This window comes from Maylandia zebra, linkage group LG5 (genome assembly GCF_041146795.1).
Source record: "Maylandia zebra isolate NMK-2024a linkage group LG5, Mzebra_GT3a, whole genome shotgun sequence".
NCBI classification, from domain to species: domain Eukaryota; kingdom Metazoa; phylum Chordata; class Actinopteri; order Cichliformes; family Cichlidae; genus Maylandia; species Maylandia zebra.
This window is the reverse complement of record NC_135171.1, coordinates 15,334,976-15,358,640: the sequence shown is the minus strand read 5'-3', so window position 1 is coordinate 15,358,640 and position 23,665 is coordinate 15,334,976. Positions and strand designations below refer to the sequence as shown.

General features: G+C 36.2%; 4 protein-coding genes and 1 long non-coding RNA gene across 25 annotated transcripts in view; 2 read left to right on the top strand and 3 right to left on the bottom strand.

Moving 5' to 3' along the window:
* The window catches only part of cast (calpastatin), a 31,119-nt gene extending 28,651 nt beyond the window's left edge, over window positions 1-2,468 (top strand). For 18 of the 19 annotated variants that reach the window (XM_004545246.5, XM_012917494.5, XM_004545243.6 and 15 more), the window contains 4 exons: window positions 176-262; window positions 533-562; window positions 832-932; window positions 1,036-2,468. In XM_004545246.5, coding sequence (XP_004545303.2) covers window positions 176-262; window positions 533-562; window positions 832-924 — 210 coding nt within the window. In that variant the 3' untranslated portion in view covers window positions 925-932; window positions 1,036-2,468. The remainder of the gene's footprint in view (window positions 1-175; window positions 263-532; window positions 563-831; window positions 933-1,035) is intronic. The other variant, XM_004545244.6, reaches the window with a different exon arrangement.
* cd8a (CD8a molecule) lies at window positions 1,557-5,078 on the bottom strand. The gene is made up of 6 exons (XM_004545258.6): window positions 4,759-5,078; window positions 4,322-4,639; window positions 4,134-4,232; window positions 3,922-4,032; window positions 3,721-3,760; window positions 1,557-3,280 (listed from the first exon to the last, which is right to left on the bottom strand). The coding sequence occupies exons 1-6, from the start codon at window positions 4,805-4,807 to the stop codon at window positions 3,229-3,231; spliced, it is 669 nt and encodes a 222-aa protein (XP_004545315.1). The 5' UTR covers window positions 4,808-5,078; the 3' UTR covers window positions 1,557-3,228.
* Window positions 5,079-7,324: 2,246 nt separating this feature from the next.
* On the top strand, window positions 7,325-8,869 carry LOC143418739 (uncharacterized). Its single transcript, XR_013098753.1, has 3 exons — window positions 7,325-7,491; window positions 7,594-7,686; window positions 8,606-8,869. It is a non-coding gene; the product is annotated as an uncharacterized LOC143418739 (long non-coding RNA).
* Window positions 8,870-10,205: 1,336 nt separating this feature from the next.
* Window positions 10,206-14,797, bottom strand: cd8b (cd8 beta). The gene is made up of 7 exons (XM_004545259.3): window positions 14,607-14,797; window positions 13,220-13,576; window positions 11,494-11,577; window positions 11,244-11,333; window positions 11,023-11,056; window positions 10,813-10,859; window positions 10,206-10,732 (listed from the first exon to the last, which is right to left on the bottom strand). The coding sequence occupies exons 1-6, from the start codon at window positions 14,659-14,661 to the stop codon at window positions 10,841-10,843; spliced, it is 639 nt and encodes a 212-aa protein (XP_004545316.1). The 5' UTR covers window positions 14,662-14,797; the 3' UTR covers window positions 10,206-10,732; window positions 10,813-10,840.
* A 2,686-nt stretch (window positions 14,798-17,483) lies between these two features.
* Window positions 17,484-23,619, bottom strand: zmat1 (zinc finger matrin-type 1). Of its 3 annotated transcripts, none has more exons than XM_076883845.1 (7): window positions 23,474-23,619; window positions 20,960-21,066; window positions 20,779-20,850; window positions 20,416-20,551; window positions 20,020-20,307; window positions 19,335-19,425; window positions 17,484-18,961 (listed from the first exon to the last, which is right to left on the bottom strand). In XM_076883845.1, the coding sequence occupies exons 4-7, from the start codon at window positions 20,543-20,545 to the stop codon at window positions 17,995-17,997; spliced, it is 1,476 nt and encodes a 491-aa protein (XP_076739960.1). In that variant the 5' UTR covers window positions 20,546-20,551; window positions 20,779-20,850; window positions 20,960-21,066; window positions 23,474-23,619; the 3' UTR covers window positions 17,484-17,994. The 3 variants fall into 3 exon arrangements, with proteins under 3 accessions (XP_076739960.1, XP_023008274.3, XP_076739959.1); XM_023152506.3 differs by lacking the exon at window positions 23,474-23,619 and adding an exon at window positions 23,321-23,462; XM_076883844.1 differs by lacking the exon at window positions 23,474-23,619 and adding an exon at window positions 22,633-23,298.
* Between the last annotated feature and the right edge of the window lie 46 nt (window positions 23,620-23,665).

The window sequence follows — 23,665 nt, the reverse complement described above, 5'->3', positions numbered from 1 at the left end:
GAGCCACCTAATAGGCTGTGATTGCGACTATCACTGATGATTACTTACAGTGTTAAAAATGGTCCTTACTTAGTTGTTTTATACCATCTTTGTACCTGAAACCACTTCTAGAAAATGCTTTCTTATGATCTTCTTGAGTTTATTAACTGTTTTTTATTTATTCTTGCTTTTCTAGCCGATGGCTGGTCCTGTTCTGGAGTCCCTGTCTGATACCCTGCTTCCAGATCCAGTAAAAGGCAAATCTAAAACAGACAAACCAAAGGTAAAAATCTATATGACTATTTAGAAGTGTTTAAATATTACACTTTACTATAAGAAACAGGACCAAATGTACATCTTTTTCTTGGAAGCTTCTAAGAAAAACGCTTCTGACTAAACTGCACTTCAGAAGAATGATTGCAGAACATTTATTTCTCATTGGTACATGGCGCCCCCTATAGGTTTCCTTTCTAGCTGTTACTGTGTCTGTGCTCACTACGTCATGGAGCAGTGTGAGTTGTAGAGCCTAATCAAGGTGTCGACTTTGTTACAGGGAAAGAGCAAGTCAAAGTCAAAATCTAAAGTAAGCAAATCGTCTGCTGCATGAAGACCTAATTTAGGCTGAATAAGCAACGTATCTGACACACTGGATCTGTGCACTTATAACTGAGCCAAAGTCTCACAGCAGAAGCAGTTATTGAATTCTAATTTCTGCAGGGGCCTCCACATAGTGGCATGTGACAAGCTGCTCACGCTCCTCACGCTGCTTTGCCTGATGTTGATTTCAGCCTGTAATACTGCAAAGGCATGAATTCTTTATCATTTTTAATACTTATTTGTTAAAAACATCAGAAACAACAAGCAGAGGAACCATCTGCCCCTGGCCAGCTATCAGCTCAGAGAAGCTCAGACGTTGTGCCAACTTCTACAAAGAAGAAGAGCTAGGTCACATGGTAAGATCTGTCATATTTAAGTGATTTAAAAAAAAAAAACCCTGAATATTAGAAGGATAGATATCAAGTCTTTAAACTGACTGCTGAATATCACTTGTTACAGGTTGTCGCTTTAAATCTGTCCTCCAGGCCACGTGGATGCATCGGTGAGGGAGCTGCTCTCTGGATAACGATTCTATTTTTGTAAATTGTTAAGAATGTATATTGGAGTCAAGAAAAAAACCTACACATACCCATAACATTTACGCAATGCACACACATAGAAGCACAAACGGACATGCACGCACACTTAAACACCTATCTGCTTTACAGTTCAAAGATAAGAAGTTTTGTTTTGGGCTTTTTGGGTTTTTTTAGAGAATATAAAAGAGACTTTTAAAAACTGGATGGAAATGAAAGACGTGAAACTGTGGGAAAACGTTTTTGGGTGCCAAGAATCACGCATGTACATCACAGTTGACAGGTGGGGTTTTTTTGTTTCGTCTTTTTCTTTTTCCTACAGCAAAACACTTCTATTACAACACCGGTGACCTAAACCTGCTGGTGTTGTGACATTAGTTGGAGCAGTGGAGACTGTCAACTTGTGTGAGTGCAGTATGGAGTAGGTGTATAGCACCGGGAAGTTTTGTGCAATCCAGATGTACACACACACAAAAAGTTTTTCTATCATGATTGGACACCATTACATAAGACACTAGTGTACAGCTTAGTTCGCTTATATTTTAAACAATACATAGTTTACATTATTGAATATGTGGATTTCCCAGGAGGTGTTCTAATTAATTCTGTATTGGAGAGCTTTTTGCAAATGTCTCTCTTTAAACAGAGCAATATCTGTCAAGTAGGTCTTTTTCTGTGTTTTTGGGTTTGCAGAAAGGAAAAAAAAGACGTTCAAAAGTGCACTTATTGAAGCAGGATGTTTACAAGCTTTGTAAACTGCCGTTGTTTGTGAGCTGTAAAAGAGTTTTGCTCTACGTAACACAACACTGTAATTTGCAAAGGGCTACTGCTTTCAATTGTAAAGTTAGTCACTATAATTCCACCCTTTTTTTGTAGAGTTAAGCCAAGATATGAGATGTATAAGGGGAAATGCTAACTAAATTGAAAAAAATAAATACATAAATAAATCATGCAGTATCATTTTATTATTATTGTACCTTAAAAGAGAAACAAAAGATAACATTAACTGACTTAATATGCTGGAGAAAATAACTAAATATTGTAGGAAAGGTGAACAAACAATGTGTTTGTAAAGGTGCAAGGGGAAATGTGTATGTATTAAAGTGCGTGGGAGTGTAATCTCCTATGAAAGAATTTTTTTATCCGCTCTTGACTTGTGGTTTTGCGCTCTGCTTACAGTTGTAGCACTCCACTTCCTTTAGACTCAAGGGGGGGGGGCTTAAAAAACAAATGTCTTTTGCTCAAATCTACTTTGGTCCCAAGACCCTGAATGACTGATGGGAATCCAAATGAGTGGGTTTGATGTGTGGAAAAATAAAATCTAATAAAGTCAAATACAGTTCATTGAAGAAGGAATGCTTGTCCGAGTGGTTTTATTTTTTTATTTTATTTTGTACAGCGTTTTATGTTGAAAATAGAAACGAGAAGTTTTTTTTTTTTTTTTTTTTTTTTTTTTGAGGATGTGCAACGGTTAAAAGCAAAAACAAAAGAACGTGCCATATTTGTTCTTTTCAGTATTACTCTACAGTCTTAAAAACATGTGAATGAATAAAATCAAATGCTTTTCGAGTAAGTGTAATTTTAAACAAGCCATAAAAAAAAATCTGCTTTAAATTGTTTTGATGACTAAATGCGAGTGCAGCAATTCAAATAGTGTGTGCAGAATGCAAAACAAAAGCACACTGTTATTGCTTTTAAAACTTCCCAAAAAATTAAATAAAAAATATTTAAATTCAAAAGAATTATATACAATTATTGCTCACAGTTCAGAAACAAAAATGAATTCTTCTCAGGATCATCTTCAGCCGTACCCGTAACCATAAGAATTGATGTGGATTTGCAAAATAAACTCTTTAAACCACACAATTATCATTAAAAGGGTTCAATCTACCTGTGACAAAACAGTGTTGTTAGCCATCAAGCCACATGAAAATTATAACTCAATGTTGGCAATAAAAGGCTTTCCATTTATGCGCTGAATACACAACCACTTTAAAACCATCTCATATTTTCACAAACAAAGAAAATGTTTTAGGCTGACTTTAGCAAATAGGATGAGAAGATGCAGCAATAGCGTTAAAGAAAAAAAGAAGTGTCTGAAATTTCACCATTTAGATTAAACATATCGGCCGGGCATCACTTCTTTTGCAGGAGGTGCCGTTCGAGGTCTAAATTTTAAAAGACAAAAACAGATGTAAATTTAGATGATTAATACAAATAATAATTAGTAACCTTTGTCTTTTTTAATGTAAAAAGGGACTGTTTTCTTCAAATAGACTGCAAGTGTAATTGGAAATAGGGAGAAAAAACACATTCAACAACAATCATAATATACTATGGGTATAGGTATTTAATTTTGTTATTCAAATATTAATATTATATAATACGTTTTTTTTCAAAAATAAAATATTAATGAAAATAAGAAGAAAGAAAATTGCTGAACAATATTAACAAAATAAAGTCTAAAATGTCATTTTTGCTGTCTGGGTATGGTTCCTGATGTTGGACTAATAACTAAGTATTCCTCATTTATTCATGGACTGTATTCCTAGACTAAAATGGAACAATAATGTTAAATGTAAAAAAAATAAATAAAGGAATAACTTACCTTCTTTTGTGATGGTGTGGGCATCTCCGTGTCCTTATCCCTACATGCAATTGAAATGATTTAAACTTGAGGTGAAAATATAGATTTTACAATAGTTTTCAGCTTTCCAAGTGCAGAAAATGACAGAATTTTATATATTATTCAGTTCCAAATTTTATGCACATGAAGATCATGTAGATTTCATATTGAAGATGCACTTACGATTGCAGTACAATATGGTGACGATGAGGAGCAGAAGAAAAAGGCCACAGCCACCAGAAAGAGCTCCCAGCATTATTGGACTACAATTAAAAGCAGAACTGGACTCCCCTTCTGAAAATGAACCATCCTTGTTTACCAACTTTTTCTACTCACAGAATTTTAAACATGAATATGATAAATGTTATAACACATCACTGATTTTGAACACTTGCCTCCTACTGTCTTGCCTTCACAATCACAGGTTACAATTTTGGGCACACTCAGTTTGGTGGTGCATGTTGGTGGTGCTTCAGTTTTATCTTCAGTTTTATCTAAAAAAGAAGAAGTTAAAGTTATGTGTAAACCTACTAAAACAATAAACAAAACAATAAATTAAACCAAACAAAGAAACATAACTTACCTGCAGATATTTGTGTTGTGTCTCCAAACACCAGTGTATTACCTTGGATAAGTGACGCACAGCCATATAGGCCAGCGTCGTTTTTTTTGAAGGACTTCAGTGATAGACGATTATTTGCGTAAGTGTAGAGCTCATTAAAGTTTTTTGCTAAGGCCTTTTCCATGCCAGTTTTGCTGAAAGACCCAATGAATTCCATGTGATTGCTTAGAACTCGAAACCAGACAATCATGCTGGCCCTCGTTGGATCAGGTGTACAGCTGATATCAATCCTACCCCCTTCCTTTGCTCTTTCCTCTTTGAAAGTCCCTGAAGTGAATTCTAAAAGATTTTATAAAATGAGAGAAGAAAAAAACATTCTGTGTCTGCGAACAATACACAATACACAAAAAACAAAACAAAACAAATCAGATAATACTTAATAATTAAGTTCAACTTACTCTGACATGACACCACAATCACCAGAATCAGAAGCCATTTTTGGTCCATTTTAATCTTGCAGACGAGAATAGGAGCTAAACACGTCCTTTTCGTGTTTATTGAAGTCTGCTGGGAGATAATTCAGCGTGATATGAAACCCCGCCCCAGCTGTAACCTTCTTTTCTGCTCTGTCAAATGGGACCATTGCAGCAGAGTCTTGCAGAGACCTCCTGCAACACGATCGTGGTCTGCACAATGTTTGTAACCCACCCAATCTGCACTTCACTCCTCTACCTCTGGTTTGAAGCATTGAACACCACTACTTCATCCACAAACTATTGGCACACAAATGCAGCAGGGTGCAGTATGTAGGCTGAAAATGGATGAGATAGGAAGTGAAAACGATGCACAACAAACATAGTTCACGCAACTCTACACCAAATTCTGCACAAATTAAATGGTGCATTATACCAAACTTTTCTTTGTTGAAGTTTCATCATGAACTCCTAACAGTCACTTTGTCATTGCTATGTAATTTGAATTTGACCTGCCTTTGGTGAATGATTGCTGAAATTTAAACATTCAAAGATTGCAAACATTGCTATATTTTAATCTCTCAGATTAAACTAGTTTAGAGAAATATAACAGTTTAGTTAAGAGTAAAACATCAGGGTCTCTCAGAGGCCTTTTCTAAGACTTCACATTATCTTACATCTTACACCCCAGTTTTTAACATCACCATGTTCTTAAATACGGGCAAAAAGCCTTGAAACTGTAACAAGCACAAGATATAACACAAATATAACGTCAATAAATTAATTAAAAAAAAAAAATACTATTATTATATAAACTAATATTCACTTTAGTGATTTCCCATCTTCTCAAGTTCTGGATAAAGATTGTTGTCCTCTTCAATTTATAATCACTGTGTTATATTTAAGATTTAAGATTTTTACCTTTATACTCGACTAATTTATGACAATTTCCAATATTTTCATTGTTCCAAATTATTTTAAAGTACTGTGTAGGCAAACACCCCTAAAATCCAATGTTAGGCATGCGATTGCGCAGTGTTACAACGCTTCCACAAGACCGATATTTACACCATTAGATGGCAGCAAAATGACTTAGCGCCATGTTGCTGTCAGTGCACTGAATCTTTGAACAAAATCTCAAAACATACTTCTGAGCGTCCCAAAAAGCTGATTCTGTTCATCTGGACGTAGCGTTTTAAGTGGGAGAAACGTTTCGTCAACAGTACCTTTGCACAATTACTGAAACTAGTCCCCTGAATGAACAATGGGCTGTGAGGTCAGGATCTGATCAACTCACAGCCCAGTCCAGATGAACAGAATCAACTTTTTGGGATTTATTTACCTGAATGATTAAGCATCCATCAAGACATACTTCTGAGCAAAGACACAAACTTATGTAAAATAATTTGAAGTATTAGTCAAACCTGAATAATTCATTTTATTACAGGTGTACACCTGCTGAAACAAGTAATGGAAAATATGTTCAGTGACATTGGTCTGAATGGTAAATGGACTGGTTCGTAGTGCTTTTCTACTCTTCTTGAGCACTCAGAGCGCTTTATTTAACTTGCCTCTTTCATCCATTCACACATATTCATACAAGTACTTCTTCTATTGGATGGAGGGTACAGCGCATGATTTTAATCTTGTGAAAAATGAACAAAGTAACATTTTTAAAAAAAATGTTTTTATTGTTTTGTTATGCTGTGCATGAGCAACAGCATGAAGTCATTCTTAAAGATAATGGCTATCAGGTCTTTTTTTTCGGTCTTGGGGAACTTGGGGGACTGAAAATTTAAAGGAAACCGCTTGTGAGCTAACAAAAGATACTACAATTTTCATTATGGGAAAAGACAGGAATTTGAATTCATTAAATTTCTAGAATATTCATTTCAAAGAGTGTTCCTACCTGCTTCAGTTTAAATCTTATCAGTTTTATTCACAGTTTATAAAGCTATATTGAGCTAACAACTCTAGCAAAAGGAAAGAAGAACGTAGCAACCATAAAGCGTTACAGCTTGTATCATTTCAAGTGAAATGTTGTCTAAGAGCTGTACGGAAGTGAAACCCCCTTCAGATAAACTGAGTAGAGCAACAGCTGCTATGGCGCAACTCGAAGCCCTTTTTCCGGTTCAGTGCTGGAAAATAAATGCAGCAATTTGGTAATGGGCACTGAGTGCTGACATTTTGCGCTTTTGTGGGTGATCTGTTCCATGGGTGGGAGGAGACAGAAAGAATGAAAAAGAGGGGGGAGTGAGAGTAATAAGAGGACACAGTTTTGTTTGGTTTGTTAATCTCATTTAGCGTCTTTCTTTCTTTCTTTCTTTCTTTCTTTCTTTCTGTCTGTCTGTCTTTTTTTGTCTTTCTTTCAACTGTTACAATAATTCCTCGAAATTCAGATTGTCATTGACCCTATTTTTGCTTTCAATAAGTCACTTTTATATTTATTACAAATTAAATCAAGTTTCAGTCTTGCATTGTTTTCAGCAAATAGGGGATTCTGTTGATGCATTGTATCAAAGGGAAGACCCAGTCAAAAAGCACACAATTAGCCCACTTCACCTTTCCATCTCTCTGTTTCAGGGTTGAGTCACTCACAAACACACCTGCATGGGCTTCCCTATCTTAGTCACACAGGGGATCTCCAACCTGAAACCTGAGCGTGTGTGTGTGTGATTATGTGGTGGGTGACCAGGGGAAGCCAGTGAAAAAAAAAAGGTACTCAGCACAATAATGCTGAATATCCTTGTGTTCTGAAAATGCCACCTTCATTACCAGTAAACACATTTGAATAGTATTTTTTTGTTCACTTTGGCTCAGTTATCATTGCTCTGCTGCTCAACTGGCTGGTCTGGTTTCAAGCATTATAGAAAAAGGAGTAAAGTGGAAACCAAGAGCATCAAGAGGATTGGAGTAAGTAGAAATGGAGCGCTCTAAAAGACTTCAAAGTTAAAGTGATTTGGTCAGAATTTTTTTCATAATTTGTGGATAATGCTTCCTGTTACGACTTTCATTTCGCTTTACTTTGTTGGCTTTTGCTAAGTAAACTGTCTAAATATTGCAAAGTAAGAAGTTACATCTCCTTGATACTGATATCTCAAAAAGGTCTACGCTGTGTGCTTTTTACAAGCAGCACAAATTTGTCCTGAATGGGCTAAATTTACACTCAGGCCATTTTACATATAAAATGTTTCTCTATCTGAAGACGTGATATATTTACATATACTGTTTGGGATTTTTTGGGAAGGAAGCTGAAATAGTTTATACAAATGTGACAAATTGGAAATAATACGTGTACGTGTCTTCTTACTAAAGAGCTTGGAATAATTTTGTTTGTTGCACTTTTCAATAGAGTTTTGAAAATAGTGCACAACACTTTCTGTACACATGAAAGGATAAAGCTCAATTTTTCTGTGTATTGACTCTTATTACATGCATGAAACTGTACTTAATATTAGAAAACTGCAGTTTCAATTTTAGTTTATCCTAATTGTGTCACAATGTGCATATTACCTATATTTAATTAAATAATATATAAATATGTGGCTTTTATGTATTTTGTATCTGTAGCAAGACGTAACATGAGATAATAGTTATGGATTTCACCACAAACAGTTGAGTGTATAGCACTGCCACATCATTAGATTAAAAATTGCATGCTGTTATAGTTTATGGCTGTTACAATATTTAAGAAGAAAAGTACTGGATTAAATTCCCTTTTTTGGGATGTAAGCACTTGTTTTCCATGATTTATGCTGCCCCCCCCCCCCCCCCCCCCCCCACCAAAAAAAAAAAAAATTTAATCCAAAAAATTAATCGTGTGTATTTTCAGATAACCGGAAGAAGATGGATGGATGAATGGACGTTTACAAGACTTCACAAAGACATTGTTATTTTGCAGGTCAAACATTATACAAACATTATCATTTGCAAACAAGTTTGTTTTGTTTTTTTAAAAAGTAAATGTAAAAAATGTATGTCTGATTTGACTCTACTATTACAGGAAACAAATGAAGGAGACATCAGAAAACTGAAAAATAACAGAAAAATAATGTTTACAGTTCATCATATCTGTGAGCATTTAGTTTCAACTGTGTCTCAATGTTTAAAATAAATCTATCTACAAACAGAAAGCTGAAGAAATCCATTCTTTTTAGCATACATCACATAACTTAATGAATTTACTTACATATGATAATAACGTGTAAGGGTTCTATAAGTTTTTAAAATACATGTTAAAATTAAAAGCAAATACAAACAACAAACTCTACAAAGATTACAATATTAAGTTTTCTACCCAATGAGTTGGCGCACCTTTATGATTTGTGTTGCTGTGTCTTAAGATTATCTCATACTTACATTTTTGCTTTTCTTAAGGTGGCAGTGTACTGTGACCTTGGTCTACTTGGCTTTGACTGTGAAGCAGTAATACTTTTGCATAGTGCTGATACAGGATGTGTTTTTAAAAGTCTTCTCAACCAGTGTTACCTCAGTTTACAAGAATTCAAACGCATTCCTTAATTTTCTTGTATAATAGTTCTTGTATTTCCATTTATTAAATGTGTAACATCCTCAGCCAGTGTAAATCCATTTGGTCAATGAAATGTCTTCCAAAAACTCTTAAGAAGGTTTTCATGCATTTATTTATTTATTTTACTGCATTAATTTAGAAACTTTTTACTTTGTCTTTCGCTTACTGCTCCTCTTTCTCCCTCAGTGCTTGTGGTTCAGTCTGTGGTACTTTTTGTGGTCTTTTTGTTTCAGGGACTAGACGAATAGCTCAAAGCTGAGCGAAGCGATAGCATCTCAGTGAACATAGTTCGGTATATCCTCGTGCTCCAGCACACAGGAAAGAGCTGCGTACATTCCCTGCGACCCAATCAACCGCGAACTTAGTTGTGTCTTTGCACTTCTCAATCACCCAGGTGTAACTGGGTTGGTTTGCGTATGTGTGTGTGTGTATCTGTATGCATGCACACAAGGGTGAATAAGGAAGCAAGAGACTTACACTTACTATGAAATGACTTTGTAGCCTGTAATTTAACATTATACAGCAAAGCTTGTTGCCACATACATGGCAGTTCAAGAGAAACTGAATATGATGCAAGTTTACACATCAAAAGTAAAAGAAGACACCAAACCCTGTCACTCACCTACTCAACTTCCGCTAAGCACAATATTGACAATGGAAGTACAACGCCCACTTTCAAACCTCTATGCCCTCTCCACAGACAGGCACAGACATCTAAGACGAACAACGCAACAAAGCCAGAACGTCTTATCTGTTCCTATCACTGGAAAACATGCACAGTGCTTGACCTGTAGCTTCAGGACAGGAAGCATTTCTGCTATTGCAAAATACCTCCTGAGTATCATTGCTTTCTAGGCAATGCTGCATTTTGGATAATTAGATCACTCATAACCACCATAAATGACTGAAATGATACAGTTTTATTGTTTAAACACAAGCATGCTCACAGAAATACCGACATGACAGTGCTTTTTGTTCTGTGTCTAAACTGCTGCAATAACGTGAAAAACACAAAGAAGTACAGAAGAAAGCAAAGAACGCAGAAAACTGCACAATTACTCTATGTCTATTTGTGTACTTTGTGATGTTTGCATCAAAATAAATGATTACAGTTCACAGCACATTAATACCTGATGAATTGAAAACCACATTGATAAATTACGCTAAATGCAGCTCACTGATTAGAGGCAGAAAGAAAGATTATAGATACAAAACACAACATGGGTCTTTAAACTTTATGTTACATTATGCATTATTACATGCGTTATGTTACATGGCTGCTGCTGCTGTTGAAAAAGCAAATTTTTCTTCTTGCTGAGAGTTCATTGAAGTGTAAATAAACTCGAGATGTTGTTAGAAGACCTGATATTAGGGGTGAATCATGCCTTTCGTGGCCGGAGAGAACACTCAAACAAAGCACTTCAGTCACTGCAATCAAAGAAGCAATATTTGTTAATTTTCATTAGTTTCAATAACCATAGACAACATTTAACATATGTAATACTTACCTTAAAAATACATGAGACGCAGGTTTTTTTAGAACGTCTGCCTTTTCCTTAATAGAGAAAACAGAAGACGGAGATTAAAGCATCATCCGTGCATATGGTGGCAGAATCAGAGTTTAAAAATACTGTAAAGAATTTTGATTTTTCTTGTGCATATGGATGAAAAATAAAATGAAAGACAAAAACAGTTGTTTTTACTAATGTTGTATTTACTTTGCAAAGTGGTGGTGACACTTTCTTGGCAGTCCTGTAAGTGAGAATGTTGTTGAAGAAAAAAGGAAACATTTTAGAAATAAAACATTACTATATCACAAAATTTGATTTTCTCAACCTTTATTAGCACAATTTAATCCATTTCTGGTCGTGTCTTTCTGGAACCTTTGTCCGGCTGTTTTGTTGACTTCACGGTATTTAATGTATTAAACGCTACTCACGGCTGAAGTAACGCAGCGTGCAGAGAACAGCCAGAGCCAAGCCTCCAAGAAGTCCGACAAGAGGCCAAAGAATCATAGAGCCACAGCCTCCTGGAACAAAGGAATAATGGAGTACATGTTTCTTCCCCCCAATGGAGTCATGATATAATCAATCATTAATCAATTTTCATTTTGCAAGAAAATGTTCAATTATGCACTGCTGCAAACAATTTAAAGTCCTTTTTATTCTTTTTATTCTATAATAACTTACCCTTGGAGTCGCCTGTATTGCAACGACAGGTTGGTTTGGATGGTGGTTTGGGTTTTGGCTTAGGAGGTGGTGTTGGTGGGGTCTCTGTCAAATAAAGACCAAAGAAAGGTAAATGGACTGGTTCTTGTAGAACGCTTTTCTGCTCTAGTTCTGCTGTAATTCAGCGTTTTATACAACATATCTCTGTCACATAGAGGCACTTTTTTCTTTAAGTGTTTTTCTAACCAAAATTTACACTCTGACGAACACAACTCAAGGTTCAAGTATCCTTCTTAACATGTAGATGGGTTAAGCCGGGGATCGAATCACCAGCCTTCCGATTAGGAGATGACTTGCCTGATCGCCTGAGCCAAAGCCACCCAGAAGCACCATTAAGAAAAGTAAAAAGCAACTTTTTTCTAAAAAAAAAAAAAAAAAGTTGTTGTTGCAGCAATTCTCTACCAAGTTTCTAATTGGCAAAGAGAAGAAACAATTGACATGATTATTAACAGAATCGCCCTCCATCTGTACATCTGTTGAGCCAGCGAACAGTTTTTCAGCATTTTATTTTCTTATTTGTAGTTAGAATTTACCCATTTGGCCTATTGAATGTGTACCAATATCTTCTGTTTGCCCGTGCTGTGAGAAAGTTTTACTGCTTAAGCCTCGTTCAGAAAGATAAGTAAGGCAGCATCAGCTAGGCAAAGAGAAGCAGAAAGCCAGGATACAAAAGAACTTCTCAACGTTTACTTGTGTCAAAGACACCAGTTTGGTTTCCAAAATGCAAATATGCATTGATTTGCAAATGATTTAAACCTTATGTCATACCAAATGTGGAAACAGAATTTTTTATGATTTGAAAAATATACACTCATTTTGATTGTGATGCCATAAACACCTTTAAAAAAGGTTTTCTTTCTCTGGTGCAGCTTTAAGCGATAAACAGTGTTCACTCACTGTCAGAAGTGTTTCTGGAGTCCGTGCAGTGATTTCCATGAAACATCCATTTTTAACACAATAACTCCAGAGTGCATGAACATCACGGGCATTCCATACCCCTTTCACGTCTGTACAAAGATTTCCGTGCATTCCCTGAATCTTTTGATATTAAGTTCTCTAGATGATAAAATCGACAAATTTGAATTTTCCTCAGATACTTAGAAATTCTACCTTGACTACATATGTAGTCACACACGCTTTCAGAGAGTCGTGAAAGCTCCATCTTTTACTCCTTATGGACATTGGAATGCTTTTTCATACCCAATTTTATTAAAAAAAAAACAAAAACAAAACATGATTACTTGTGGCATGCTCCCCCAGGTATCTTTAAACATTCTATAGCTGCTTCTCCTGGAAAAACGATCATATATATTTAAAAAAACAACAACAAAAAATCTAAATGAAGGTCTGTCAGAAAGTGATATTCTTTCTTTGTAAATGAGTAGCAAATCACTGCATACTGTTTTAGTTCACATTTTTGCAGTGCACCTTCACCGTTTTAAAAATGGTGTTGAATTCGACTGATACACCAAGGTAAGTGCGCCACACTTTTAAAGCTGTCCAGTGAATCCGCAGAATATTAGACATTTTTTGTATTAAAGTAGGAGTCCTAATATGTTGGATTTACACACCAAAGCCTTAAATCATCCATCAGCTTGACCTGCCTCTTCAAAATCAGATGGATATTTTGAAAATTTCACATTTAGCCTGATATTTAACTGTGACAGGAAGCACTTAGAATACAAACCTCCTGGCAGTAGAAGAGTCCCAGGCTTCCATACTTCATTAAGATTTTTTTCCTTCAAGACACAAGAATAAATCCCTCTGTCTTCTTTCGTCACATTGATGATACGGAGCGCAAAAGACTTACTGCCCCTCTTACTGAGTTTAAAACGTGTTTCGTCCACGTTATCTCCATAGAGAGTACGGTCAGCATTGTTGCATCTGCCTAGAAAGTGGACTTTGCTACTCATGTCACTGTGGAACCAGAAGACTAAGTCACAAGCCATGCTGCCACAATCACAATCAATGGTCTCACTGCTTGGGATCTTAGGGTAACGAACGCTGACTTCTTCTTCCAGCAGCTTCTGTTTTAAATCTTGACCTAGGAAAAAGAGCGACATTTAAGATTTCAGCAACACATTTGTAGCACATTCAAAAACTCCTCCGAAATTATTTTTGAGTTACTATATAACAAGCTGCCTCGCCCATTCGTTGCAAAGGTTTATGGCCAATCCTCCCGTAAAGATGTGCAGTTAATTAAGGAAAAGGAATACTAATACGTGTAATAATAAATGCAAGTTGTCACGCTTCCTACATAGCGAAAGCCAGTATAAATCCAACTGGCAATATAAAATATGAAAATATGAAGAAATCTCCTGTATATATTTCAAACTCTTAACAGTGACATTTTGGATTTGCTGTATGGTGGATTTAGCATTTAGGTGATATTTTACAAGAGGCCTATGTGGTAAAACATCTTTTCGCATTTTACAATCATTTTCTACTTTCTATGTTTTCAAGTCAAATGCACAGGCCTGTGTTATGAAATAGTGTTATGAAATATATAAACATACACAGCAAGTCAAACACTGTGTTTGTATGAAAGGTTAAGACTTACTGGCTCTTGCTTCATGCTGTTCTTGCAAAAATAAATGAAATACAAGTGCTGTGTTACATTCAAGACTAATTTAGTTTACATGTGTCACAATACGACACAAATCTGATTTATTTCAATCTCCCCAGTAGAGTGATGCAAATATAAAAAAGACGATGATGATGAAAAACTACAGGGGAATGCTGCAATGTTACCCTTAAAGTATAGAAGCAAAACTCAAAGGCTGATAATTAACGTAATAACATAGCCGTATCAATAATCTATACTTTCATATATATCATGTCTAAGTGTTAAACCAACAAACCAAAGCTCACTTCTTTGACTCTTAAAGCCACATTTCATTCTTTATCACATGCTATGGCAATGACTGTATTTAATAAATGTACATTTTAAGATAAAAATCAGACGATTATCAGTTGAACTTGAAAACAACAACATCCCTCGGTAAGCTACCTGACTTTGCAACAGCAAGAACGTTTGTGTCTTATGAGATTAAAGACAAAGCTGATGGTCTTACCAGATGTCCAAAGTGGTCCTGTCAACAATAGCCATGCCAGTGACAGAAAGAACATTTTGTCAGGCCGTCGCTGTGTATCCGTATCTGTGTGTAACTTGTGTGCTAGCTGAGGGAGGTTGCTAATACTTTCTCGTCTTGATATCTATCTGTCATAGATGATGGGAGGAACTATGCTGACAGGGCCCTGAGGCTTGAATGCAACACCCTAAAATGATACAGAGGGCCTATCAGATACGGTATAACAGCATTACACCAGTCACTGGGACTTTAACGTACACGCTCTAAAACCCCAAATGCCTAATACAGATAAGGATCAGCACAAGTGCTGCATCAAAATAAACCTATTGATGCCATTCTTTATTCTGTTCAACTAACAGAGCCCAACGATGACAGCTGTTACTATTATGTTAAGTCTGTTATTTAAAAAAAAGAAAAAAGAAAACGTATTCATCCCCAACATTCATAGAGGCGTAAAGTGAATGTTTCACAGCTGAAAATGTGGTGTTGTCTCACATTATGTCCCACATAAACAAAAGCAATTAAAAAATGTTGCATATTTCCAGAGCAGCAGTTTGCAGTGCTGTGGTCTCTGCCCAGGTGCATGACCTAGAGTTCAGCAGAGCCACACATACAGAGCTTCATGCACAGAACAAAAAGGGAATATAAACATATGGCACCTAAACTCTGTAACGAAATAATTGCATACGAGGATTAACAATACAAAATACATTTAAATATTCAATGGAGTGTGTAAGGCAACTTCAGTATTCCACCTGCCATAAAGTTCTTAAAGACTCGCATGAAACAAACATTAAAGTCAAAACCAGTGAAGTTTGTGCCTGTGCAAGTAATTTTGCATTACCTTTTTCTTCTTTGAAAAGTGCACATATAGTTTTATATTATAATCAGTTCTTAAGTAAATATATCTCATATTATCTGACTTGTTTGATATTCACATTTTTACTATCCAACCCCTTACATACAAGCATTTAACAGTTACAGACCCCTGGCTGTGTAAAAACAGCAGACTATGTTCATTATGTCCCACTGCACCAGCATCATTGTTAAGGGGACTCATTATTAAGTTTAATCAGGCAGTTACAGGCACATTGCTTGAAACAGAAAAATAAGCCAGTTAGAGCTGCAACCATCAGTTATTTTCATGATTGCTTAAAAAAACAACAACCACTGATTGATTTTATATTTAAAATTACAGAAAATCATTACAGATATAGTATTTAAACTTTATATATGTACACATACATCACACACAGGACACCTATGCATTTCCAAATGTGGAGCCATTGTATGTTTTTATTTTTGCATTTTGTGACAAGATACATCAACATCTACTCAATAAACTCAAATCTATGCCTCACGTTGAAGACTATGAGTTTCACTGACATTCAGAGATAAAAACCTGATTTGAAGCACTTTTCCCTACATCAAGACAGTATCTCTGCAATGTTTGATGTGTAATTTTTAAAGTTGCCATTCTGACAAAGAGAGGACTTTTGAAATCTCTTTTTCAGACGTCCTTTTCACACTTGCTCGATAACAGTGATGATCCTTTAAATCATGTGGTGTTTGTGGATCTTTTGTGCGTTCGTAAAGGGTAAGGGTACAGAACGGTCTGGTGGGGATCTTAAAGTGAGAGGATGTGGGAACCCTAAAGTTCTACGGGGGTTGTACACTCAGGCGAGGAACAAGATTCTTTGAAAACAGATCTCAGGGGTCTTCAGATGTGCGCTCTTCACACATCGCTGAGCTATAAAGCCTTTGTTGGTCTCTCCACTTCAATGCTTTACGTCAAATGCTGCCAAGCTCTGGTTTTACTTGCCTGCTCTGCTATTTCTTTCTTAATTTTTTTACTTTAGTATTCTTTGAGAAGTCATCCATAAAAAATACAGAGATGTAGCAGTGTCATTCTCATTACCAGAGCTTTAAAGATAATTAATGTCAAGACCATAGTTCAGAAGATTATTTACAGCATCTGCAGGACTTCTGCACTAAACCATTTCAACTTTTGTGTCACTTCTATGATCCACATTTTTTCTTTGCGCCAGCAATCCAATCAACATCTAACTTAATAACGACTGACATTCAAAACACAATGGGAAGTTATTTCACGCATGTTGATTTAAAAGTTTTTCTTTATAAACTTTTCAGATAAATTCACACTCACTCCTCGTTTGACCACTACCAACTACTTTCATATCTAGGCTCATACATATAGCTCTCAATGAACATTTAACAATACAGCCCACAAGCAAACGAAAAGATAAAAACACAAAATTGTTTTTCTTGAGTAGATGTGATGTACCAAGAGCATCAGAGGAACAGTGGCTCGGCCAATCAAAGTATTTTGATAACTCATTTCAGATACCTTAATATTTACTTAAAAGAACATTTGTGTAGATGCATGTAAATAAAAATGACAGTAGGGATTAGGAGTGTAAGTGGCCCACTTTATAGCTCATAGTTTAACAGTAGGTGATACTGTTTCCCTTTGGAGTTTCCTTTAACTACTAACTTTGTTCAGTTTGCACATTGCTCTTCAACCTGAATTCTGAGGTTATGTAAAGAGTTGTCCTCATTTGAACGTCTGCACCTGTATGACCGCAAATGTGTTTTCTGGTTGTATAAATACAATCATAAAACATACACATGTACACAGTGCACTGCAGACTAATGAAGTGTTAAATCTGCTGTGGTGCAACACATGTGCCAGGCAGTATTTGTTGTATTTTTATCATTTCATAATACGTCTTACACTGAACTTCTGTACAGCACGTTGTCAGTGGCTTTATTTCAACTTTTGTGCCTGAGAGTGAGAACACACAGAGAGCTTCTGAAGTAATGAAATGAATAAGCTTCTGACATCTATGAGCTTTTATTTTCAGTACTGATGAAATGGATGAAGCTCAACAGTGCCAACCAGAGACTGCTAAAGGGATGACAATCTATCAAGTCCATGCCAGATGCACGCATCCATAATCAAATTTACCTTAGTGATGAGTTAAGAGTACTTCATAAACAAACAGTGCTAAACATTACAGCCATCAACTCACTGTACACACAAACCAAACTTATTATAAAGTGTCATAGTATAAAATTAATGCTGAATCTCCTCCAGATACAAACGAAATACATTCATTTCTTATACACATACAAATTGACTCTACATGGCTAGCCAGCTAGCAAACTTGTATAAGAAAACACTTTTCGGTTATTAGAGCAGATATAGAAAAGGCCTTTGCTACCTGCTGACAGGATTTTTTAAAAATCATTTTAATATAGCTTATTATTATTTTCAATGTCATGCTTATAATAAATGTTTGCCAAAAGTAGTCCAGAATACTGTTCACTTCAGCTGCTCCTGCAGAGTTTAACACCCCAGAATCGAGTCGTCCCACAGCTTTTCCTCCTCTGTCCTAGTGTCTGCTTTCTCTTTTGCCTTCTTCTTCTCTTTTCTGTATTTAGGTTTAATGGACTCATCCTCTTCACCCTCCCTTTGCTTAACATTCATTTCAGTCTGAATATGCAGTTCAGTCTCTTTGCTATTCTTCATCATGACTTCTGGCTTTAATTTGTCCATAACTTGATCTCCTCTTTCCACTTTAAAGTTTTCCTTAAGGGATTTTCTTTCTTTTCGTCTCCACTTGCCATGAATTTTTGACTTTTTCCTGCTCCTCTCCTCCTCCGACTCAACAGATTGCTCTCTTCTTCTCTCCTCTGAGTCATCATCTCTTTCCCTCCTCTGGCGTTTCCTCCTCCTCTCCTCATCCCTTCCTCTCCTCACTCTCTCCGTATGGGATGTTTTAATCTGCCTCTTTTCTCTGTGCCTATATTCACTATGATCACTGTCACTTTCACTACTGCTGGAGGAGGAATACGAGGAGGAGGAGTAAGATAATGAGGTAGTACAGGAGGAAGAGCTTGACCTTCTCTGCCTTCTTCTCATGGGCCAACTAGTGAGCGGTGGAGGACCTGAGTTACGAAGAACTGGAGGAGGATAGTTGTAGTTTGAGGCACGTGATGGCAAGGGTGGGCCCTGAAACGATGAACACCCCATTTGAAGTGGAGAGTAATGACCAGAGTGGGACTGATGAGGAGAAATGGAGGTAGGAAGGAGGTTGGACACAGGTTTATTTAGTTCCACCATATTCTTCCTATTTATTACTTCCCGTTCTTCAGCTTCATCTTCCTTTTGCATGGTATCCTGAGGGAGGACCTGATTAGTCTTAGGAGTGATTCCACGAGCCTTCTGAACCTGAATGTAATCAGCCAGTTCATCTGCAAATGTGCTGTACAGTTTTTGCTGGGATTTGCATAGATCGATGACCTTCTTCTCCCTGAGCAAGAACACATAAACTTGAATTAGGCTGCTATTCAATCAGATAAATGGTGATGAAAAACCTACAAATTATAGCCTTAGTAAACCACAGAGGCATTCTGAGGTTCCTGCTTGAAAATGACATGCCCAAAATGAATTCATTATCTCTCTACAATTACAAACTCCCTGTAAACCAACTTGGTATCTAAATTAAGCTAACACTTGATTTGTGTCAGGTTGTTACAGGTTGCAATTCCTTTGTATATTTATAACAGTGTTATTTTCATATTATTTAGTGTCATCACAAATAATTACTTCTTGCCAAAGGTAAGCTGAAGTGCAATGTAGTAAATATTACACTTTAAAAGTTGACATTGTCTTCTTAAACTTACTTTATCTGGTGTTTGTTTCCCTGCATGTGGTCCTGGTACATCTCCACAGAGTTAAATTGCATACTACACATCTGACACATCAAGGAACTGCCTGGAGAAAAAGATTAGAAAGAAGAGAGATTTTTTTTAAAAATCCAACAACTTTCAACGGGCCAATAAAGATTTAGTAAAGTCATTTTTCTACTGTTTTACAAATTCTGGTTTTCTCCAAATCATTCATGCCATCTCCACAAAGAGATGCTGTAGCGCTTAAAGCTGAAAATAAAAAACAGGAAACTGCTTTATTAAACTTTCTGACATTCTGGCTCACCTGATTCAATCCCCTCGAGTCAGACTTATCAGATTAAAGTCAGATTATTGTTATAATAATAAATAATAACAAAACCACAGAATTATAGCTAATCAGACTATCTGAATCACATCCATACTTACTGTAATAATGCTACAAAGCCAACTTCTATTTGATTATCTCCTATTCACCCACCTGTACTGGGATAAATCTTCACTGCTGATGTAGATGTTTCAACTAGATTTTTCACTTTTCCCTTCAGAACTTCCTGTTTCTTTTTCCCTTTCTTGTTAATGTTTCTGTCCTGGTTTCAGGCTGCTGTGGTGATTTTTATTAAATTCCTGAAGGATTTAACGCTCTTTGTATTATCCTGTTTGCTCAAAGGCAAAAAGTTACCTTGCTCTACATTGTGTCCTAGCTGTTTGAGCAGCTCCTGTCTGGCCTGATTCCTCTGGTGTTTGCGTCCACTGTAGTGCTGCAAGGCTACATGGAGATTCGTGAAGGAGGCAGTACACAGGGCACAGTACTTGTTGGGATCCTTCAAATCAACCTCTGTGCTACATGTAGCACTGGTGACTGCTGGATCCAAATCATGCTCCACAACACCCTCTGAGGATGGTTTTTGCTGAGACTTATCAGGATCCTGTTGGAGACCTGATGAAGCACGCACTTCTGTAGACTTCTCTATAAAATGACAGTGAAATCATGATGTCAACATATCTTCCTTACTGTGTGTAAATATCAAAATCTACATCAAGAAAATGCTTTTTGCATCACAGAGCTCAAACTTGCCTGATAGGTGAAGACTTTGTTTACGAAGATTTTTTGTATGGACTTTGCCTTCATAGTGTGATCTTGCCACCACAGGTGAGCTAAATACCATGTTGCAAAGCTCACAGAAATGATCTTTATCATTACTCATCGTCTGCTGCAAAAAACAAACAAAAACTATAAACTACTTATTTTATGAATACAAGATTGCTTTCATATACCCCTCATATTCTTTTGAGAGGGATATTATTAAAGCACTAATACTGTAGCTCTGATATTCTTCACTATTGGATGCTTACATTAGTTTGTCCTCACTCAGTTCTCATGATTACAGACAAGAGACTCCATCTGACAGAAAAAGAAAACTTAAACTTGGCCACTAACCTGGGCGCCTGTTGACTTTTCTGCTTTTTTGGTCTGCAGGTACAGCTTGAGTTTCTGAGCGTGTTTCTTTCCCTGCAGTTGGACAACATGTGAGACATTATTAGAAAATATTTTACTTATGGCAGGTCTAATTAAAGTTGTACTACGGTGCTATGATTTGTGCCTGGAGGATAAAACACACCTCATAGTGAGACAGCCGCTGTGACTTAAACAGCAGCACAGCCTCACACACATGGCAGTAACTGTCTGTAAGGAGACACTTCAGTAGCGCCTCTTCAGCTTTGTTTCCTGTGCGGCAGAATACATGAAAACTTATTTAAACATGAAGCACAAACGAAACACTATTAAATTATTAAATTCACATAAGAGAAAAGTTTTTCCAATACAACTTCCATTTTCTCAGTACACAGAAAAAAAAGGCTGAATCTTTAACTTTCACACAACCTTTATTGGATCATATATTAACCTATCTAATGGTTCTTTTTCAAAACAAACTAATTTGTTTTGTAATTTGTTAATTTATACAATATGCTTTGCCTTAGTGTGGCAAATCTCATTCAACATTTACAATGATTTTAATATGACCTGCTAATTCTACAAAGGTCTACACAACTGGGGAGTTGTGAATATAACCACTTAAATACATATTTCTATTAAAACGTTCCCCTTATGGAAAAGTTTATTTATCATTTATGAGGGAAAAGTAAGATACACTTTTATTTTTTTTAATCTTCTAAAACTATTTCCGCTCAACACACACTTCCTAAAGTAGCATGCAACACACATGTTGACACATACTGCATATTATATTGCTAGCCCATAACAAATTGTTACTTGATTTCTTCCATTCTGCAGATTCTGGTTGAGATGCAATAGCTGATTCACTAGTGGTGCATTCAGTGCCAATTAACTAAAAGTAGACGTAAAAAAAAGAAAAAAAATATGTGACAACTTAAATACCCACACATAAAACAAAAAAGTTAAACTAATTCCTAAATAAATAAAAAATAGATGACAAATTACCCTTTTGTTGCAATACCTGTTTAGTGATTTACTTTTAAAAAGTACAGTTTAGTGATGACACTCACGCATGTGGATTAAATATTAAGTTTTACAAGCAAAGAAATAACTTGTCTGCTCGGATATTTTGATAAAGTGTGGCCCAGAAACAACATTAAACCACACTGAATGAGCATGATGTTTCTGTGTTATTTCAACAACCTAACTGTTCAGCCAGTCTTGTATTGCTCATATTTTCAAAACTTTGAAGGACATTTTGCAACACAGAAATATGAAATTTATTAAAGTGAAATCAACGAGTACAGTGCTGATACCAGTAAATAACAATGTTTAGGCAAGATTATTGATGTTGTAGGCTGTACTGAACTAATCATAGGACATGATGACTGGTGGAGACTGAATTTCTGTTAGAAGAACTAAAATTGTTAACTACTTTACTTCAGTAGTTTTTTTAAATTAAAAAAATAACTTATTTAAAATATCTGCGTTTGTCTCAAATGTAAACACATGCACTTGCAGAGGTGCTTATCATGAAAAAATTTTCTAATTGAAATTACGGGACAGTCTGATATACTTATAAATACTGAAAATTACTATGAAAAAGAAAATAAGGCAATCAAAGGTGATGAGGGTTTACTTTTAAAGTGCTGAGTATCAACACTGGCATCCTACATGAAGTGCTGTGAAGCACATATAAAGGACCTCAGGACAATTAAACACTAAAAGGTGTTTAAATGCAAGAAATAAAAGACTGAAACAAGTACTCTATATGTACTCACTCTGATGCTCCTGAAGAATTTATGTGCACTGATATATTTCAAATATTGTACTTACCAAATGACTTTCCATTTCCATTTATTATCCTTTCACCTTGAGAACACTGTTTTAGTTTACTAATGAGTTTAACCGGCACAAAAAAGGTGGATGCCAACTTTAAGTTTTAGCCTCAATGATGCTTCAGGTGCTAAGGTTTGCAGTCCTTAATATTGTTTTTTTTTTTTTTTTAAATGGCGACATTTCAGACTAAGTTTACAATTAGACTAGCTTTCCCATGTAGGATGAAATAAATTATGTCATCCACTTAACAGTTTATGGCTTCTGCTGCTAAAACCGGTTAGTCGACGAATCGGTTAGCATTAACTACCGGTATATGGAATCATTTAAAGGGACTGTTTCGTTTCGTGTGGGGGTCGAACTTGCTGGTACTAGCTCTGAGACAAACAACATAAGGAAAAGTATCCTAACTGTTCATGGTTTAATCATCAAGCTGGGCCAAGGGTAAGAGGGAGATTTTCGGGGCGATAGTTTCTACTATCCTCCTCGTAGAGACCGCTATAAAATTCTGAAAGCCCCTCACGTTAAAGCAGATTAACGTTAGGCAGCCGACGTTAGCAAATTTAGCTAAGCAGCTAACGAGCTCACTAGAATAATGAGCTGGCTAGCCACATAGCAGAAAAGCTAACAAAGGCGCAGCAGGTAGGGTGCCATACGGCTGAATTTTCACATTCTGAAGACAACTCACCTTCAACCTGGGTACTATCTATTTTATTGTTTATTACTTTGTCAGCACCTGTGACAGAAGTCGCGTTAGGGATACTGGCAATGTTATTTTGAGAGTCTGACTCCGCAGTTAGCGAAGTACAGCCACTTGTGTCGTCCATCTTTTTTTCCCTACCTGAACGTGCATGCGCAGTAGTATTGTAGTCCTGGTACAGGAAAGCTAGTTTTAATAACTTACATCCTCCGTATTTTTTCGTCTTGTGTATTTTAAAGACTTGTTTTCATGAAAATCCTTTAACGAATAATCAGAAACGGCAATGGGAAAATCTCTCTGTTATGCTCAAATGATTTACTTCTTCTATCGAAA

Bases quoted from the DNA above. Each gene is read 5' to 3' on its own strand.
- cd8a (XM_004545258.6), bottom strand. From the start codon at position 4,807: ATGGACCAAAAATGGCTTCTGATTCTGGTGATTGTGGTGTCATGTCAG. The intron at 4,640-4,758 runs GTAAGTTGAACT...AAAATCTTTTAG, and splicing joins GATTGTGGTGTCATGTCAGA to AATTCACTTCAGGGACTTTC. The intron at 4,233-4,321 runs GTAAGTTATGTT...CTTCTTTTTTAG, and splicing joins CACAACACAAATATCTGCAG to ATAAAACTGAAGATAAAACT.
- cd8b (XM_004545259.3), bottom strand. From the start codon at position 14,661: ATGTTCTTTCTGTCACTGGCATGGCTATTGTTGACAGGACCACTTTGG. The intron at 13,577-14,606 runs GTAAGACCATCA...TCTTTTTCCTAG, and splicing joins AGGACCACTTTGGACATCTG to GTCAAGATTTAAAACAGAAG. The intron at 11,334-11,493 runs GTAAGTTATTAT...CCTTTGTTCCAG, and splicing joins CAATACAGGCGACTCCAAGG to GAGGCTGTGGCTCTATGATT.
- zmat1 (XM_023152506.3), bottom strand. From the start codon at position 23,459: ATGGACGACACAAGTGGCTGTACTTCGCTAACTGCGGAGTCAGACTCT. The intron at 21,067-23,320 runs GTGAGTTGTCTT...TCTGCCGCACAG, and splicing joins AGATAGTACCCAGGTTGAAG to GAAACAAAGCTGAAGAGGCG. The intron at 20,851-20,959 runs GTGTGTTTTATC...GTCCAACTGCAG, and splicing joins AGCGGCTGTCTCACTATGAG to GGAAAGAAACACGCTCAGAA.